Consider the following 17,933-nt stretch of genomic DNA (forward strand, 5'->3'; position numbering starts at 1 on the left):
CCAAAAATTATATTTTTTTCCGGTACACAGCAAGAAAATTATGCAACGCAAAAATAATTTTCTCCAAAAAAAGTCAAACAGCATAGCGAAAATTTTTTCCCCTAAAACAAGTCAAATACCTCACTCAAAACGCCCTAGGTCTGCAAACATGACCCAAGGTGTTGCGGAAAAAATTATTCCTAATTGGCGACTTTAGCAAAATCAATAGCCTGAATAAAGTGACCAAGAGAAAATATAATTTTCGGCTGTGTCACCTGCGCGTCCGTGAAATGGGGAAACTGTCTCGAATTCAAACGACAAAATGCAGTATATTCACATTTTCTTTGATTCCATCACACGTTAACAAAATGGGTACATGTGAACTAGACGTCTACCTGATCAATTTGTCTATCTGTTGCAAAAGAGTTCCCGGATCAAACAATGCTGTCGCGCAAAGCAATTGTCACTCTGTGGCTACTTCCAATTACGGCTAGGCTACATATTCCAGAATGATACTGGAAAACCTCTTCGAATTGATATATGACTGTTGCACATATCTTTCACACAATATAAAATTTATTCTCGTTTCGCTATTACAGTCCTTCCTGATGAGAGACATTGATAAATCTCAAGTCGTGGAAACTCACGTTCTCCATCGACATCTTGTCTGACTTGTGTTTCATTTGTCAACGCCTGGTTAACTGAAAAAAGAAATCCGATTTATTACTGTGAAATTGCGATTTTGCCAACATTATGTATGTCAATAGATGAAACACGACGAAAATGAAATTTACGCAAAATGCCCAAATGATAGTTATCGTTGTCTCGGAACATAAAAAGGCCTCAATACTATCTGTTGCGCAATTTTATATCAATGATTGTCTATTTTTAGTATTCTCATACACTACTAGTATACCAAGACTTGCTACCGGTAATATGGTAGGCCTATATTAGGTGCATTTTCAGATTCGGGACACGCGCAATATGGATCGATTTTTATTCTATGCGTATTGACAAACACATATACAACTCCTAAATGAGGTGCGCAGTGTCAGTTGTGAACACCCAACGACACAACCTTGTCATCTCTCGAATATATAGAGATCAATTTGCGGTATTTCCTAAGTAAAGCAGACCGTAAGAAAGACCCCTAGTAGTTTCTAAAACGTGGTAGTCACAGCAAAGTTACATATGTCCCAGTTGGTTTTGCTTCATATACTGATAGAATTCGTAAATCCATTGAAGCCCGTCGGATTATCGGCTCGTCGATAATATCGATTCGATATCACACTTTGAAGGAAACAACATATGCATATACATATTTTCAACCCCCGCCCGCGTCCAAATAAATACTGATCTTGAGCCCACCATAGAATCATCGATGCAACTTCTGGATGGCTCACTACATACATCGGCTTTCAATATGCATCTGGTCGTTAAATGTTTAGAATGAAGTCTGTCCATGACATTGATTCTTCTGTATATTACAATAAAATTTTAATCCACTCTCCGACCACGTGATAATAGTCAGCGGGTGGGCTGGAGGAGGATGATGGCTTGGAAAATGCAAGAATCATAATTATACTTACGCGTGTTGACGCTGTTATTCAGATAAATGATACTGCTGTTGACTTTCTTCAGCTTAAAATCGTCTAAAAATATCGAGAGCAACTTTTTACGTAAATACTGTTATCATGTAAGCATGATCTCACGCTTCATGCTTGTAAAATTGTCATTTGTCAGAATAGCATGGAAATCAATAATGTTGATGGAATGCTCGGCAAGTCAGATAACAGCTGTGTGATGGAGTAGAATTTTTCACACCCTATGACCTAGTGTTAAAGTGATCGTCTGATGCAGTGGTTCCCAACCTTTTTCGACTAATCGCCGTCTTATTAACCTTGACACAACTTTTCGTCCCCAATATTTACCGATCCGAAAAACAGGACGTATAATCCGGAAAATTATTCACCGTAAGTCTGATCTCTGGTGAACTGAAAAAAGACATTTTCCGAGGTGGCAGGTGCACGACCATAACAGCACTTGTTCAGTCCCGCCAAACAACTTGGTCGTAGTCCTCCCACAGGGTGATAGACCAAACTTCCGGGGGCTTCCCCCCAGACCTCCTTCAGGCTATATGCTCTTTGCCGTCAATTATCGTCTATATTGGGTGCCCGTTTAGTGAGAGAGCTGGCATCGCCTAAACGCACCAAGCGCGAAAAATTTCTATAATTCATGATTGAATCGTATATATGATCATGAATTGCAGATATATTGCTTTCAATTTTCACCCTATCTTTACTTTCGTAAGCAGATTTACCGGTAGAACTGAGTGAGTTGTGTTGGAAAAGGAAGGAACCCTAAATATTTAAACAGCCGTTGGTATAATAACTTCGTTACATGATGCTATTTCCAGACCTCCTATCTGCTCTGACAAAAGATATTGAAATCACCCAAAACTCAACTAACACAGGTACATGATTTCAAATTGGTATTTCTTTACTGGGTGTTCTCTCGAGATGCCATTTGTCTTGTGGGGTTCAGATCGCTAGGAGAGCGATATTCGGCGGTAGCCATTTAGGCGCTTTTGGAAAATTTACCATATAAAAAAGTTACGACCCTGGGTAGGTTCTGGCAGAACCGGTTTCCGCGTCTACTTTCCTTTTAGTTGACTTTTTTTTTCGCGTCATATACAGAACAAGGTGCCATTTTTACCGTGTTACTTCAATATATCTCTCTGAACGTTTTAACATTTTTGTCCCTCATCGGCCCCAGTCGCCACCTTTGGTTTTATCGCCGCTTGTTTCTCAAAATCGCCCACATTGGGAACCACTGGTCTAACACAACATTCGTCAAATAGGGTTGTATACGTGTGTATTCTGGGAAACAACTTTTCCGTGAATACAGAATGGTTCATCCGAGCGCGTGATAGGATTTCATGATGATTGTCGCGAATGTTTAATCATGTTACCATAAACTTACGATCGATACTCGTTGCGTTGAGTTCAGTGAGGTTTTCCTTAGCATCGCTCATCTCGTCAGTTTTTGGAAATGCAATATTTCATTGTTACATCCCTAACGTTGACAATGTGCTGAAAGCAGCCTTCATATCATTCTCATTCAAATTCAACTGGTCCTTTTGCGAGCTTCGTAGATACGTTTGACAACAACTCTAATTTCAGTGGAATCCATTCAGCATTGAACGATTTTATTTGTGTTGTCATGAAATAATGTTAATGATGCAAAATAATAATTGGATTGCTTGATATTTTGTAGATCACCAGTAACGTGACCAACTGTATCATAACCATATCATAGCTATGGCTGCCACGTGCTTCATGTAAGTTCTCCGAAGTTTCAAATGTGCACCAAGTCAGATGCCATATTTATTAAATATAATCTGATATCAGTCAGGCTCTAGTCATGATGTGGTAGAATCCGTTGGGATTCATTTTGTCCGAAGCGCCGCAGATTACACCTCATATCAGCTCTTGTTCAACGGGCCTTGCGCCTCTGTTCGCCAGAAAAATTGTCACGCGAATTGAAAGAGATCAACTTTATGCTCTAAAGAATGGCCAGCCATATCATCTATTAAACCGTTCCATGACTGGAGTGGTAAAACAATCGAAGCTAGATTCCAAATATGGAACAGAAAAATGCCCGACGTTGTATACCTACATTGCCTAGGGAACTCGCCCGAACGTTTTAAAAAAACTTAATGAATCGGCTATTCGTCGTTCTTTTTTCAGCGTTAAAACACATGTGGTGTATACAACAAAACCCTTGAAGGTCTTAAATATCAGATTTATCGGTATCTGCTCTTACATCCGATGTCAGTCGTACTCTAGTTATAATATGGTGGAGTTTACCAAGTTGAATAATGTATTCGCACGCTTGATTACAGATCGATATTATCCTCCATATTTATATGAAATACTTTTTATTAACATTAAAATTTCATAAATAAATCAATGCTGTATCGATTTTGAGCACGTAACATTTTGTCACCTTTTGATGAAACATTTGAGTTTCAAAAATATGTAGATGGGCCTGGTTTACTTTTGAAGCAAGAAAGGCCTTTGTTAGTTTGAAAGCTGCGACTTTAAAACCGGGGATACAATTTCCTGGTGAGGTATATGCTTTACAGATTAGCTTTACATTTATTGTCGGCACATGTTTTCTGATGACTGAATGCAAGGTCAACCTTCCTTTTCAACGTCGAATTCATATTTCTATTTCATCAAAACACTGAAGCAATGTGGTCGTCGTGACGGTAATATCAGTGGATTATTGGTCTAATACAGTGGTTTCTTGTCTTCGTGGACCTCGTTTCAACCGTCACGAACCCCGCGGACCCCCTCAGGTTTTCGTCCACATTTGACTCATTTATCGTGCGAACGTAGTCTGCCTTGTGCACATATTAACTGTAGACTTGTGGGAAACAGCCACAAAATGACTTTCCGTGAAAATAGCATCATACTATATGTAAAAATTGAGTTTATTTATATTATTCGGAAGCGGATTTTGCAGCTGTATTGAAAATCGTCGTCTTCGACTTGATATGAACCAGTGCCGAAAATATAACCATAAAGATAGGTGCCGGGAATGTAAAATTAACGCGTAACGTTTCCGACGACACCGTTTGGTGTGATCGCAACCTACATTACACCGTAATTTAGAAACAGAGTTTTTAATGAGCATATGACGTCCAGCCTAATCATTTCTATCTAGCATTTCATCTTGTAGTTATTCTGCAATCGTGGCTATGTATACAGCAGAAAATGGACTCCGTGGCGCGGTTTCAAATCCTTCATTGGGACGGACTGAGAAAAACATTCAGGAATTTTAATTTCAAATGACTCCATAACAAAAACTCTCGAAACAATAATACGTTTGTATCAGTGGGCTCCCGGCAATTTGGAAATTAAAATGAGTTTGCACTATAGGATATTTTGTATCACACGACTATACTGATGATGTGAGTCCTAACGTTTTAGCAAATATGAAGCGAAACTGTCTTACGCTGTCCCTAATTTAAAAAATTACAAATTATGTTAATAATCATTTTACAAATTTGGAGCTATCGCGGACCCCTTGAAAATGCTTCTCACACCCCCGGTTGAGAACCACTGGTCTATATCAATTAGTCGTATCTCGGGACTCACGATCTCTATCCTTTTCTTCCAGGTCGGCCACCGTATTGTTGAAAGTGTTGCTTTCTAAATTCAAAACGTAAGTAGGATCAGTCGCTCTCTACATGTTGTAAACTGTTGAGTTGATAATGTCTAGATCAGAGGTACCAGCATATCTATATTTTATTTTCATCAATTAATCAGCTTGATCACTATGAATTCTGGTTGTCCCGAACATTTGCGTCATAACGTGATGTGCCTCACATGTTACTAACAAATATCCATGCTTTATTTTCATGAAGTAACCTACATTTAAGATCCGAATATAAGGTAAGGTAAATTACAATTTTTTGTGGACTTCTATGCAGCCAAATTGGGATGATTTTGATCCTTAAACTCTTGGTGATAGCATGACTATTTATAAATTGTGGAGTCCTTTAAAAACAATCGGTTGGAGAAGTGAATTCCGACCGACCATATAGCACACACACTGAACCTAGAATTTAACAAAAATTAATAGTGCAAGCGTTAAATTTATTCATATATAGATATTTTAAATGTGCTGAGCCTATTATTAAGATCATCGATTTCCTCCAGATTAGCATCGTCTAAAAATATCGTTTGGGTGATCAATTCCGAACAATCCTAGCACACAGATTCACATATTAGTATATGAACATCTTACGTATCTTGACGGTGGCATTCAGATAAGTGATGGTGCCGTTGACCTCCTCCAGTTCGGCATCGTCTAAAAATATCGCGATCAACTTTATACGTGAATACTGTTGTCATGTAAACATATAATTTCACTCTTTGGGTTTGTAAAATGAACATCGCACAGCATGTGAATCGAAGACGTGTGTCTCTATGATATTGCCGGGTAATAACCATTACTCAAAGTACACTTGGTGCAATTCGTAAGATGTATTTCATGAGGATGTGACTTCATTGCAAAGTTTCATCTTTTGGTGTTATAGAAACTCGTTGCTGAAATTTTGAAAGATCCGGGCTCCTTTTGCGTTGGTAAGAGAATCGCATTGGCACCCGGCAATATGGGGGTAAATTAACTATATTTCGCTTGACACCAAAATACAACATACCAACAAGTAGAAAGGGGAAGGGAAGTGCAGCTCTTTCCTTACAGTAATATTATATGTAAACTATCTGGGGAATTGTAACGTCATCGATTCTCATCACTTTACGCCTATGATCAAGACGCAGCGCAGCCTTCGTGGCAGTGACGAAAGCTCGAGTTTTGTTATGAAATAAAAATTTATAACCGGTATTTTTATCGTGACTAGGCACCGAAAAAGTTTGGTGGTATGTTTCGCCCATCCCATTAACAGGTGTGGGATGCAACTAGAATGTTTGGCACTTCATGTTATAGAGCTCAGCTGTTTCTGTACATCCACAATCTTAAAGTACTGTCGGATCCGCATAGCTTCTGTGGATCAACTTTTCGTAATCTACAGTCCATTTGAAGACGGGACATAGTTTTCTGAGGTTTTTCGCGGCTGTTCAATCAGGCCATCTTTCCAGAAACTTACGATCAATAATTGTGTTGTTGAGTGCGGTGATATTTTTCTTCATATCGTTGATCTCTTCTGTATCTGAAAATGCAAGGTTTCAATGCTAAAATATCAAATTCGTCAATGTGCAAAAAGTGACTTTCATATGATTCTAATCCTGAGTTCACAGGTACTTTTTTGAACTTCGAAGATACGCTGTGCAACAACTCTAATACGACTGGAATTAAGTCAGTATTAGACCATATTATTCGTGTTGTCATCAAATTGTGCTAATAATGCAAATTATCAACTTGATAGCATGATATTTTCGAGATCTGTAGTCACGTGACCAACTGGATTATAACCATAGCAGAACAATTGTTGGCATCATATTCACGTGAATACATTGGAGTTTTTAATGTGCGTTAAGTTAGAAGCCATATTTGTTAAATATAATCCGAAATCGGTCAGGCTTCAGATATGATGCCGTAGAATCCTTTGGTATTCATTATGCCCGAAGCGGTAAAAATTAAACCTCATATCAACTCTCATCCGACAGTCCTTGCGAATTAGTTCACCAGAATGATTATCGCGATAATTGGATGAAATCTACTTGACTCTCTCTAAAAAACTGGCTATCAATTTCATATATTAAAATGATCCATCACTAGGGTGTTAAAACGATCGGATCTAGCTACCCAATATGGACCAGAAAACGCCCGCGTTTTTACACCTATTTCTGGCTTGGTAACTTATCTAACCGTTTTGAAAAACTTTTCAAATCGGCTGTTCGTCGTTGTTATTTCAGCGTTAACACGCATGCGGTGCATAAAACGAAACCCTTGTTGCCAAACTGTCGAAAAGATGTACTATCTGCTTTCAATGCATGTAATGATGTCCACCAATACAAATACCACTGTAATAGTAGGTTGTGGTATGCAGGCTACATCTCAACGATTGTTTGAGCGTAGAAAGCGGCATATTTCCAAATTCATTCCCAAAAAAACATTTAGAAGTGGCCGCACGGAGCTCGCACACCAATGACAATTATCTGCCAAACAGATTGTTATGGCGATTACCATGTATATGCCGTGCCAATTGGTCAACATTTAGGTGAAAACCTCGCTTCCCCACGACGCTATGATGACAATATGTCCACTGTCAGTGCGCGCGAGGCAGATCTTGGTATAATTTAACAGTGTTGGAGTCTACCATTATCCAATAGGTTAAACCTATTTTATGCAAACAAAAATATATCCTCTATAAATTAAAATTTCTCAAAGGTTTGTTATGCTTCGTCTTTTTAACTGTATATTTACAAATTGCAAGTTAACCAATTCTATTCGTTTTCCCGTTACATATTTCCAGAGTACAAGCTGTTAACGTCACGTTTTCGAGGCTCGAGCATTACAATGACTGCAACGCTGTGCAAGTAAATGGTCTGAAGTTTTGGAAAAGTGCCTTAAGCTAGATGCCATAATTCCAAATGCTGGCTAATTACATCGGGCTGTCGGTAAAGTTGCTTGAGATCGGTTTTATCGGGATCGGCACAAATATCCTATATCGGCCGGGCTCCGGTTACATGGTGGAAGCTACTACGTACATTTTGAAATTCGGACCAAGTTGAGGTTATCAAAAATATTTCAGGTTTTTGGTGATATTCAATGCATATAAATTTGTAATATTTGAATACCTAAAATCTTGGTAAAAGCATTTTTATGTATAACTCGTAGACACCATGGCTCAAACAATCGTTTCGATGATCAATTCCGTACAACTCTATCACACGCATCGGAATTAGTTATAATGAGAGTCTCAAATTCATTCAGTCTTGCATAACATATTAGTATATCAACATCTTACGCGTCTTGACGCTGTCATTCAGATAAGCGATATTGCCTTTGACATCCACCAGTTTAGCATCGTCTAAAAATATCGTGATCAACTTTATACATGAATACTGCTATAAAGTAGCCTAAACATATAAATTCACAATTCGGGTTTGCAAATTGGACATATATTAGAGAAGCCTATGAATCATTAAAAGTACAGGTGGGACTTATTAACCGATAATACTAATTACTCACTTGCAAATGAGGAAAGAAATATTGGAGATAAGATTGGAGTTACAAAGAGGCGTGGTTTCCAGTTTAAAATTGAAGGATTTTCATCATCGAAAATCAACCCGTGACTACGCCACTATTAGTAGTGATGACTCCGTGCTAGCAATGGCTGCAAGCACATCACAAAACATAAGACCGGTATCATCATTTACGCTGAATGATAACACTTGTTTGCTAGTTATGCGGCAACTAAATTATTTTCAAAATCTGAAACTACAATTGGAACAAGTAGATTTTCAAAATCCAAAACTCGCACTAGAAGTAATGTCGCGTGATCTTTGCCAGGAGCGCAGAATCTGCTGCTCGGAAGGAGGATGCGAGTGAACGAGTGCAATATTCGCTCGCTGGATTACGTGCAGAACTACAAGATGGAGAATATATACGACGACCACACAAAGTTCGTGCTCCTGACCAAGTTGAGTAGAAGTAGCGTAATGAGCTTCAAAGTGGCAGTTCTTTCACACCCATTCAACTTGTGAAAAACATTGCCGCTTGATCGGTATCAAAGCACTAACCACAACGTTTGAACCACCGTACAACAAGCAAGGTCTGCCCACGCCGTGGTTGTCCTCGAAAGGCATCTCCCTAGCACACACATCGAACATCTAATTTTCAATCAAATTAATAATAATGAGAGTCTAGAATTCATTCAATTTTGCATAAAATATTTATTAGTACATGAAGTATACTTACGCGTGTTGACGCTGTCGTTCAGATAAGTGATGTTGTCCTTGACTTCCTTCAGCGCATCGTCGTCTAAAATATCGAGATCAATTTTATGCGTGAATACTGTTATCATGTAAACATCATTGCACTCTTTAGGCTTGTAATATAGGCATTTGTTAGGAAAGCACGGGAATCAATAAATCGTTGATGGGATGTTTGGCTACGTCAGATAGCAGCTGTGTGATCAAAGTAGAATTGTGGGCAAAGTGGGCACCAGGGCCCCCCCCCTGGGGACGTTTACGTGCGCGAGGGGGCGCTGGCCATGAAATGATGGGCGATTGAGAAGAAATGATTCCGACTTGCAAGTAACGATGTCTACCGATACAAGTGCGGCTATGATAGTAGGTAAGTAGGACGTACATCTCAACGATTGTTGGAGCGTATAAAGCATACTCCCAAATTGATTCGCTCAAAAACATGCGCAAATGACCGCACGGTGCTCGCACGCCAATGGAAATAGGCGGCCAAAACCTAATGTTATGGCGATTACCAAGTATATGGTTCGTCGATTGGTCAACGTTCAAGTGAAAACCTCGCTCGCCCACAATATCATAATGACAATATGTTCACTGTCAGTGCCCGAGGCAGATCTTGGTTTCATAAGTGCTGGAGTCTACCAATATTCAATTGACCATACCTATTTTACGTAAACAAGAAGATTTTATCTATAACATACAAATTTCCCATTAGTTTATTCTGCTTCATATTTATAACTGGTTATTTACAAATTGCAATCTTACAAATTCTATTCGTTTTTCCATTAAATATTGTTTTATTGCAAGCTGTTAAGTTGATCACTTCATATTTTCTATATCGACGGCCATGTGTCCAACTATGTTAATAGTTAGACCATGCACCGACCGCAATATGCAAATAATAATAATATTTATAATATTTATTTAGGCAAAACCTACTTGAGTACCCTGATGAAGTAGAGTTGCTGGGTTACTAGCAACGTATGTTTACAGATGGCCAGATGCAACCATTGTAGTTTTTTTCATTTCATATCCGAGCATGGCAATGGTTACAAGGTTGCTCAAGTATATGCTCGGAAGTTTCAGAAATGCAACTTCAGAAAGATACCAATACATTTTTAATATCCACTCAATATATCTGGATTATCAATGAAGGTCTTGAATATCAGATTTATCGCTATCTACTAAGTAATCCGATGTCAGTCGTACTCTAGTTATAATATGGTGGATTTTACAAAGTTGATTAATGTATTCGCGCATTGATTACAGATCGATACTATCCTCCATGTTTATATGACATATGTTTTATTAACATTCGAAGTTAATAAATACGTCATGCTGTATCAATTGTGAGCATGTAACATTTTGTCACCTTTTGATGGAACATTTGAGTTTTGAAAATATATAGATGGGCCTGGTTTACTTTTGAAGCAAGAAAGGCCATTTTTAGTTTAAAATCTTCGACTTTCAGGCCGGGGATCCGGTGTCTTGTTGAGGTATACTCTTTACTGATTAGCTATACAGATAGTATCTGCACATGTTTTTTGATGATTGAGTGCACGTTCAACCTTCATTTTCAACATCAAATTCATATTTCTATTTCATCAAAACACTGAAGCAATGTGGTCCTCGTAACGGTAATATCAGTGGATTATTGGTCTAATACAGTGGTTTCTTGTCTTCGTGGACCCCGCTTCAACCGTCACGGACCCCGCGGACCCTCTCAAGTTTTCGTCCACATTTGACTCATTTATCGTGCAAACGTAATCTGCCTTGTGCACATATTAACTATAGACTTGTGGGAAACAGCCACAAAATGACTTTCCGTGAAAATAGCATCATACTATATGTAAAAATTGAGTTTATTTATATTATTCGGAAGCGGATTTTGCAGCTGTATTGAAAATCCTCGTTTTCGACTTGATATGAACCTCTGCCGAAAATATATCCATAAAGATAGGTGCCGGCGAATGTAATATTAACGCGTAACGTTTCCGACGACACCGTTTTGTGTGATCGCAACCTACATCACACCGTAATTTAGAAACAGAGTTTTTATTGAGCATATGACGTCCAGCCTAATCATTTCTATCTAGCATTTCATCTTGTAGTTATTCTGCAATCGTGGCTATGTATACAGCAGAAAATGGACTCCGTGGCGCGGTTTCAAATCCTTCATTGGGACGGACTGAGAAAAAAATTCAGGAATTTTAAAATTTCAAATGACTTCATAACAAAAACTCTCGAAACAATAATACGTTTGTATCAGTGGGCTTCCGGCAATTTGGAAATTAAAATGAGTTTGCACAATAAGATATTTTGTATCACACTGCTATACCGATGATGTGAGTCCTAACGTTTTAGCAAATATGAAGCAAAACTGTCTTACGCTGTCCCTAATTTAAAAAATTACAAATTATGTTAATAATCATTTTACAAATTTGGAGCTATCGCGGACCCCTTGAAAATGCTTCTCACACCCCCGGTTGAGAACCACTGGTCTATATCAATTAGTCGTATCTCGGGACTCACGATCTCTATCCTTTTCTTCGAGGTCGGCCACCGTATTGTTGAAAGTGTTGTTTTCTAAATTCAAAACGTAAGTAGGATCAGTCGCTCTATACATGTTGTAAACTGTTGAGTTTATAATGTCTAGATCAGAGGTACCAGCATATCTATATTTTATTTTCATCAATTAATCAGCTTGATCACTATGAATTCTGGTTGTCCCAAACATTTGCGTCATAACGTGATGCGCCTCACATGTTTCTAACAAATATCCATGTTTTATTTTCATGAAGTAACCTACATTTAAGATCCGAATATAACGTAAGGTAAATTACAATTTTTCGTGGAATTCTATGCAGCCAAATTGGGATGATTTTGATCTTTAAACTCTTGGTGATAGCATGACTATTTATAAATTGTGGAGTCCTTGAAAAACAATCGGTTGGAGAAGTGAATTCCGACCGACCATATAGCACACACATCGAACCTAGAATTTAACAAAAATTAATAGTGCAAGCGTTAAATTTATTCATATATAGATATCTTAAATATGCTGAGCCTGTTATTAAGATGATCGATTTCCTCCAGATTAGCATCGTCTAAAAATATCGTTTGGGTGATCAATTCCGGACAATCCTAGCACACAGATTCACATATTAGTATATGAACATCTTACGTATCTTGACCGTGGCATTCAGATAAGTGATGGTGCCGTTGACCTCCTCCAGTTCGGCATCGTCTAAAAATATCGCGATCAACTTTATACATGAATACTGTTGTCATGTAAACATATAATTTCACTCTTTCGGTTTGTAAAATGAACATTGCACAGCATGTTAATCGAACACGTGTGTCTCTATGATATTGCCGGGTAATAGCCATTACTCAAAGTACACTTGGTGCAATTCATAAGATGTATTTCATTAGGATGTGACTTCATTGCAAAGTTTCATCTTTTGGTGTTATAGAAACTCGTTGCTGAAATTTTGAAAGATCCGGGCTCCTTTTGCGTTGGTAAGGGACTCGCATTGGCACCCGGCAATATGGGGGTAAATTAACTATATTTCGCTTGACACCAAAATACAACATACCAACAAGTAGAAAGGGGAAGGGAAGTGCAGCTCTTTCCTTACAGTAATATTATATGTAAACTATCTGGGGAATTGTAACGTCATCGATTCTCATCACTTTACGCCTATGATCAAGACGCAGCGCAGCCTTCGTGGCAGTGACGAAAGCTCGAGTTTTGTTATGAAATAAAAATTTATAACCGGTATTTTTATCGTGACTAGGCACCGAAAAAGTTTGGTGGTATGTTTCGCCCATCCCATTAACAGGTGTGGGATGCAACTAGAATGTTTGGCACTTCATGTTATAGAGCTCAGCTGTTTCTGTACATCCACAATCTTAAAGTACTGTCGGATCCGCATAGCTTCTGTGGATCAACTTTTCGTAATCTACAGTCCATTTGAAGACGGGACATAGTTTTCTGAGGTTTTTCGCGGCTGTTCAATCAGGCCATCTTTCCAGAAACTTACGATCAATAATTGTGTTGTTGAGTGCGGTGATATTTTTCTTCATATCGTTGATCTCTTCTGTATCTGAAAATGCAAGGTTTCAATGCTAAAATATCAAATTCGTCAATGTGCAAAAAGTGACTTTCATATGATTCTAATCCTGAGTTCACAGGTACTTTTTTGAACTTCGAAGATACGCTGTGCAACAACTCTAATACGACTGGAATTAAGTCAGTATTAGACCATATTATTCGTGTTGTCATCAAATTGTGCTAATAATGCAAATTATCAACTTGATAGCATGATATTTTCGAGATCTGTAGTCACGTGACCAACTGGATTATAACCATAGCAGAACAATTGTTGGCATCATATTCACGTGAATACATTGGAGTTTTTAATGTGCGTTAAGTTAGAAGCCATATTTGTTAAATATAATCCGAAATCGGTCAGGCTTCAGATATGATGCCGTAGAATCCTTTGGTATTCATTATGCCCGAAGCGGTAAAAATTAAACCTCATATCAACTCTCATCCGACAGTCCTTGCGAATTAGTTCACCAGAATGATTATCGCGATAATTGGATGAAATCTACTTGACTCTCTCTAAAAAACTGGCTATCAATTTCATATATTAAAATGATCCATCACTAGGGTGTTAAAACGATCGGATCTAGCTACCCAATATGGACCAGAAAACGCCCGCGTTTTTACACCTATTTCTGGCTTGGTAACTTATCTAACCGTTTTGAAAAACTTTTCAAATCGGCTGTTCGTCGTTGTTATTTCAGCGTTAACACGCATGCGGTGCATAAAACGAAACCCTTGTTGCCAAACTGTCGAAAAGATGTACTATCTGCTTTCAATGCATGTAATGATGTCCACCAATACAAATACCACTGTAATAGTAGGTTGTGGTATGCAGGCTACATCTCAACGATTGTTTGAGCGTAGAAAGCGGCATATTTCCAAATTCATTCCCAAAAAAACATGCAGAAGTGGCCGCACGGAGCTCGCACACCAATGACAATTATCTGCCAAACAGATTGTTATGGCGATTACCATGTATATGCCGTGCCAATTGGTCAACATTTAGGTGAAAACCTCGCTTCCCCACGACGCTATGATGACAATATGTCCACTGTCAGTGCGCGCGAGGCAGATCTTGGTATCATTTAACAGTGTTGGAGTCTACCATTATCCAATAGGCCAAACTTATTTTATGGAAACAAAAATATATCCTCTATAAATTAAAATTTCTCAAAGGTTTGTTATGCTTCGTCTTTGTAACTGTATATTTACAAATTGCAAGTTTACCAATTCTATTCGTTTTCACGTTACATATTTCCAGAGTACAAGCTGTTAACGTCACGTTTTCGAGGCTCGAGCATTACAATGACTGCAACGCTGTGCAAGTAAATGGTCTTAAGTTTCGGAAAAGTGCCTTAAGCTATATGTCACAATTTTAAATATTTGCAGATTATATCGGGTTATCGGTGAAGTTGCTTGATATCGGTTTGACCGGTATCGGCGCAAATATCCGATATCGGCCGGGCTCCGGTTGCATGGTGGATGCTACCACGTACATTTTGAAATTCGGACCAGGTTGTGGTAACCAAAAATATTCCATGTTTTTGGTGATACCCAATGCATGTAAGTTGTTAATATTTGAATACCAAAAATCTTGGTAAAAGCATTTCTATGTAGAACTAGTAGACACCATTACTCAAACAATCGTTTCGATGATCAATTCCGAACTATCCTATCACACGCATCGAACATGTGATTTTCAATCAAATTAGTTATAATGAGAGTCTCAAATTCATTCCGTCTTGCATGACATATTAGTATATGAATATCTTACGCGTCTTGACGCTGTCATTCAAATAGCTGATATTGCCGTTGACATCCACCAGTTCAACATCGTCTGAAAATATCGTGATCAAATTTATACATGAATACTGCTACAAAGTAGCATAAACATATAAATTCACTATTCGGGTTTGCAAATTGGACATATATTAGAGAATCCTATGAATCGTTAAAAGTACCGGTGGGACTTAATAACCGATAATACTAATTACTCACTTGCAAATGAGGAAAGGAATATTGGAGATAAGATTGGCGGTACAAAGAGGCGTGGTTTCCAGTTTAAAATTGAAGGATTTTCATAACCGAAAATCAACCCGTGACTACGCCACTATTAGTAGTGATGACTCCGTGCTAGCAATGGCTGCAAGCACATCACAAAACATAAGACCGGTATCATCATTTACGCTGAATGATAACACTTGTTTGCTAGTTATGCGGCAACTAAATTATTTTCAAAATCTGAAACTAGAATTGGAACAAGTAGATTTTCAAAATCCAAAACTCGCACTAGAAGTAATGTCGCATGATCTCTGCCAGGAGCGCAGAATCTGCTGCTCGGAAGGAGGATGCGAGTGAACGGGTTCAATATCCGCTCGCTGGATTACTCGCAGAGCTACAAGATGGAGAAGATATACGACGACCACACAAAGTTCGTGCTCCTGATCAAGGTGAGTAGAAGTAGCGTAATGAGCTTTAAAGTAACAGTTCTTTCACACCCATTCAACTTGTGAAAAACATTGCCGCTTGATCAGTATCAAAGCACCACAACGTTTGAACCACGGTACAACAAGTAAGGTCTGCCCACACTGTGGATGCCTTCGAAAGGCATCACCCTAGCACACACATTAAACATCTAATTTTCAATCAAATTAATAATAATGAGAGTCTAGAATTCATTCAATCTTGCATAACATATTTATTAGTATATGAAGTATACTTACGCGTGTTGACGTTGTCATTCAGATAAGTGATGTTTTCCTTGACTTCCTTCAGCGCATCGTCGTCTAAAATATTGAGATCAATTTTATGCGTGAATACTTTTATCATGTAGAAACATATTTTCACTCCTTAGGCTAGTAAAATAGGAATTTGTTAGAAAAGCGTCGGAATCGTTGGTGGGATGTTTGGCACAGTCTTTCATCAGCTGTGTGATGACAGTAGAATTTTTCGTACCCCATGAAATAGTGCTTAACTGATTGTCTAACGCAGTGGTTCCCAAAGTGGGCACCATCGCCCCCCTGGAGACGTTCGCGACCGTGAAGGGGTGCTGGCCATGAAATACGCGATTGAGGGGGCGCTGACAATGAAATTGGGAGCATGGGGGCGCTGAGAGCAAATGAGGGCGGTGTAGTTTCAGAAGGTAACTGCTCCGTGGTTTTGAAAGGATTGATGAATAAAGCAGCTGAATATGCAGTAAAAATGCAAAATCGATTCACTCAGTGCAATTTAGAGTCGTCCGTCCATTTAATCAGCTTTACCGGAAAGTCCATTGTTATTAGCCAATGCCGATCCTGCCCATCAATGGACTAATTTAGCAGTCGACATCATCCATGAAAGCGTGGTTCATTGTGTGCTGGGAGAATTACTAAGTATTTGAACAGTTATTGCTCTCTGCAAGGTGTGAAGGTTTTTTGGGGAACCTGCCTTGTTTTATTTTAATCTCTGTTTCAAACGATTGTAGATTATCCACAGTTCTGCCTTCGACATGACGTTCTGGTTCAGAGAAGCGATATTCCTTCTAGGCCTAATTGACGGGCATATTCTCCAAAATTGAGTAGGATATTTCCGTTCATAGTAATAATGAAACCTGATAAAGACAAAAACGGCTACGTCCGGATTCAGAGAAAACCCCGTGCTCTTTCACCGAAATTTTGCGAGACCTGAGCTGTTCCAATTCTCAAGATTGCATTAGCTACCGGCCAGCACAAATACCCGATTATGAGGGAGGAGCATAAACCAATCCTCTTAGAAAACTGCACAAGGATATCGTGTTTGATTTCAGGATATATTCCAGTTGGAAATTCTTTGCGGATTTTCAATACATTCCGCAAAATTTCCGAGCATGAGATGATTGAGAAGCTGAGTACATTGTAGTGTAGGTAGAACAACTTTGTTTTCGAACTCAAGTTCAATATCTTTAATTAATCATTCAGGATGCTCAATTAAATTGAATAGAATTATTCTCACTGGAGCCCGGTTGACTTTTTTATCGTTTCCCTTCCAGCTCATATTTAATAGAACGTGTTTTCAGTGCCGTGACAAGGTTTCTGACTCACAGCAGAAACCGACTTGACAGTACGAGACGTGGAGACTGGAGATTCTAGTATGAGATAGTTCTTATCAAATATCAGACCCAATATGACGATGACAATGATGTTAATAATACACCAGCTTGATCCGTCTCATTATTAGCTATAAAAAGGCGGAGCAACATTCGTTTGATTTAGGCGTGGTGGGGGAGAGGGGTCGGGTGGCGCTGAAATCTTGTTCATTGTCCAGAGGCGGTAGCTCAAAGACGTTTGGGAGACACTGGTCTAACGCAACGTTTGCCAATTACGGTTGGATCCGTCTGTATTCTGAGAATCAACTTTTCC

General features: G+C 38.7%; 1 protein-coding gene across 30 annotated transcripts in view; it reads right to left on the minus strand.

Annotated features, from left to right (window-relative positions):
• Nucleotides 1–17,933, minus strand: part of LOC145436170 (uncharacterized) — a 126,975-nt gene that overhangs the window by 83,873 nt on the left and 25,169 nt on the right. For 5 of the 30 annotated variants that reach the window (XM_080313494.1, XM_080313485.1, XM_080313486.1 and 2 more), the window contains 12 exons: nt 16,281–16,343; nt 15,332–15,394; nt 13,490–13,552; nt 12,628–12,690; nt 11,976–12,029; nt 9,436–9,498; nt 8,483–8,545; nt 6,659–6,721; nt 5,797–5,859; nt 5,145–5,198; nt 1,569–1,631; nt 627–680 (listed from right to left, as the gene is read on the minus strand). In XM_080313494.1, the coding sequence (XP_080169620.1) occupies nt 627–680; nt 1,569–1,631; nt 5,145–5,198; nt 5,797–5,859; nt 6,659–6,721; nt 8,483–8,545; nt 9,436–9,498; nt 11,976–12,029; nt 12,628–12,690; nt 13,490–13,552; nt 15,332–15,394; nt 16,281–16,343 (729 nt within the window). The remainder of the gene's footprint in view (nt 1–626; nt 681–1,568; nt 1,632–5,144; nt 5,199–5,796; nt 5,860–6,658; nt 6,722–8,482; nt 8,546–9,435; nt 9,499–11,975; nt 12,030–12,627; nt 12,691–13,489; nt 13,553–15,331; nt 15,395–16,280; nt 16,344–17,933) is intronic. The other 25 variants (XM_080313500.1, XM_080313489.1, XM_080313513.1 and 22 more) reach the window with 23 other exon arrangements.

This window comes from Botryllus schlosseri, chromosome 3 (genome assembly GCF_051294905.1).
Source record: "Botryllus schlosseri isolate E-star chromosome 3, Bs_hap1, whole genome shotgun sequence".
Classification (NCBI taxonomy): Eukaryota; Metazoa; Chordata; class Ascidiacea; order Stolidobranchia; family Styelidae; genus Botryllus; species Botryllus schlosseri.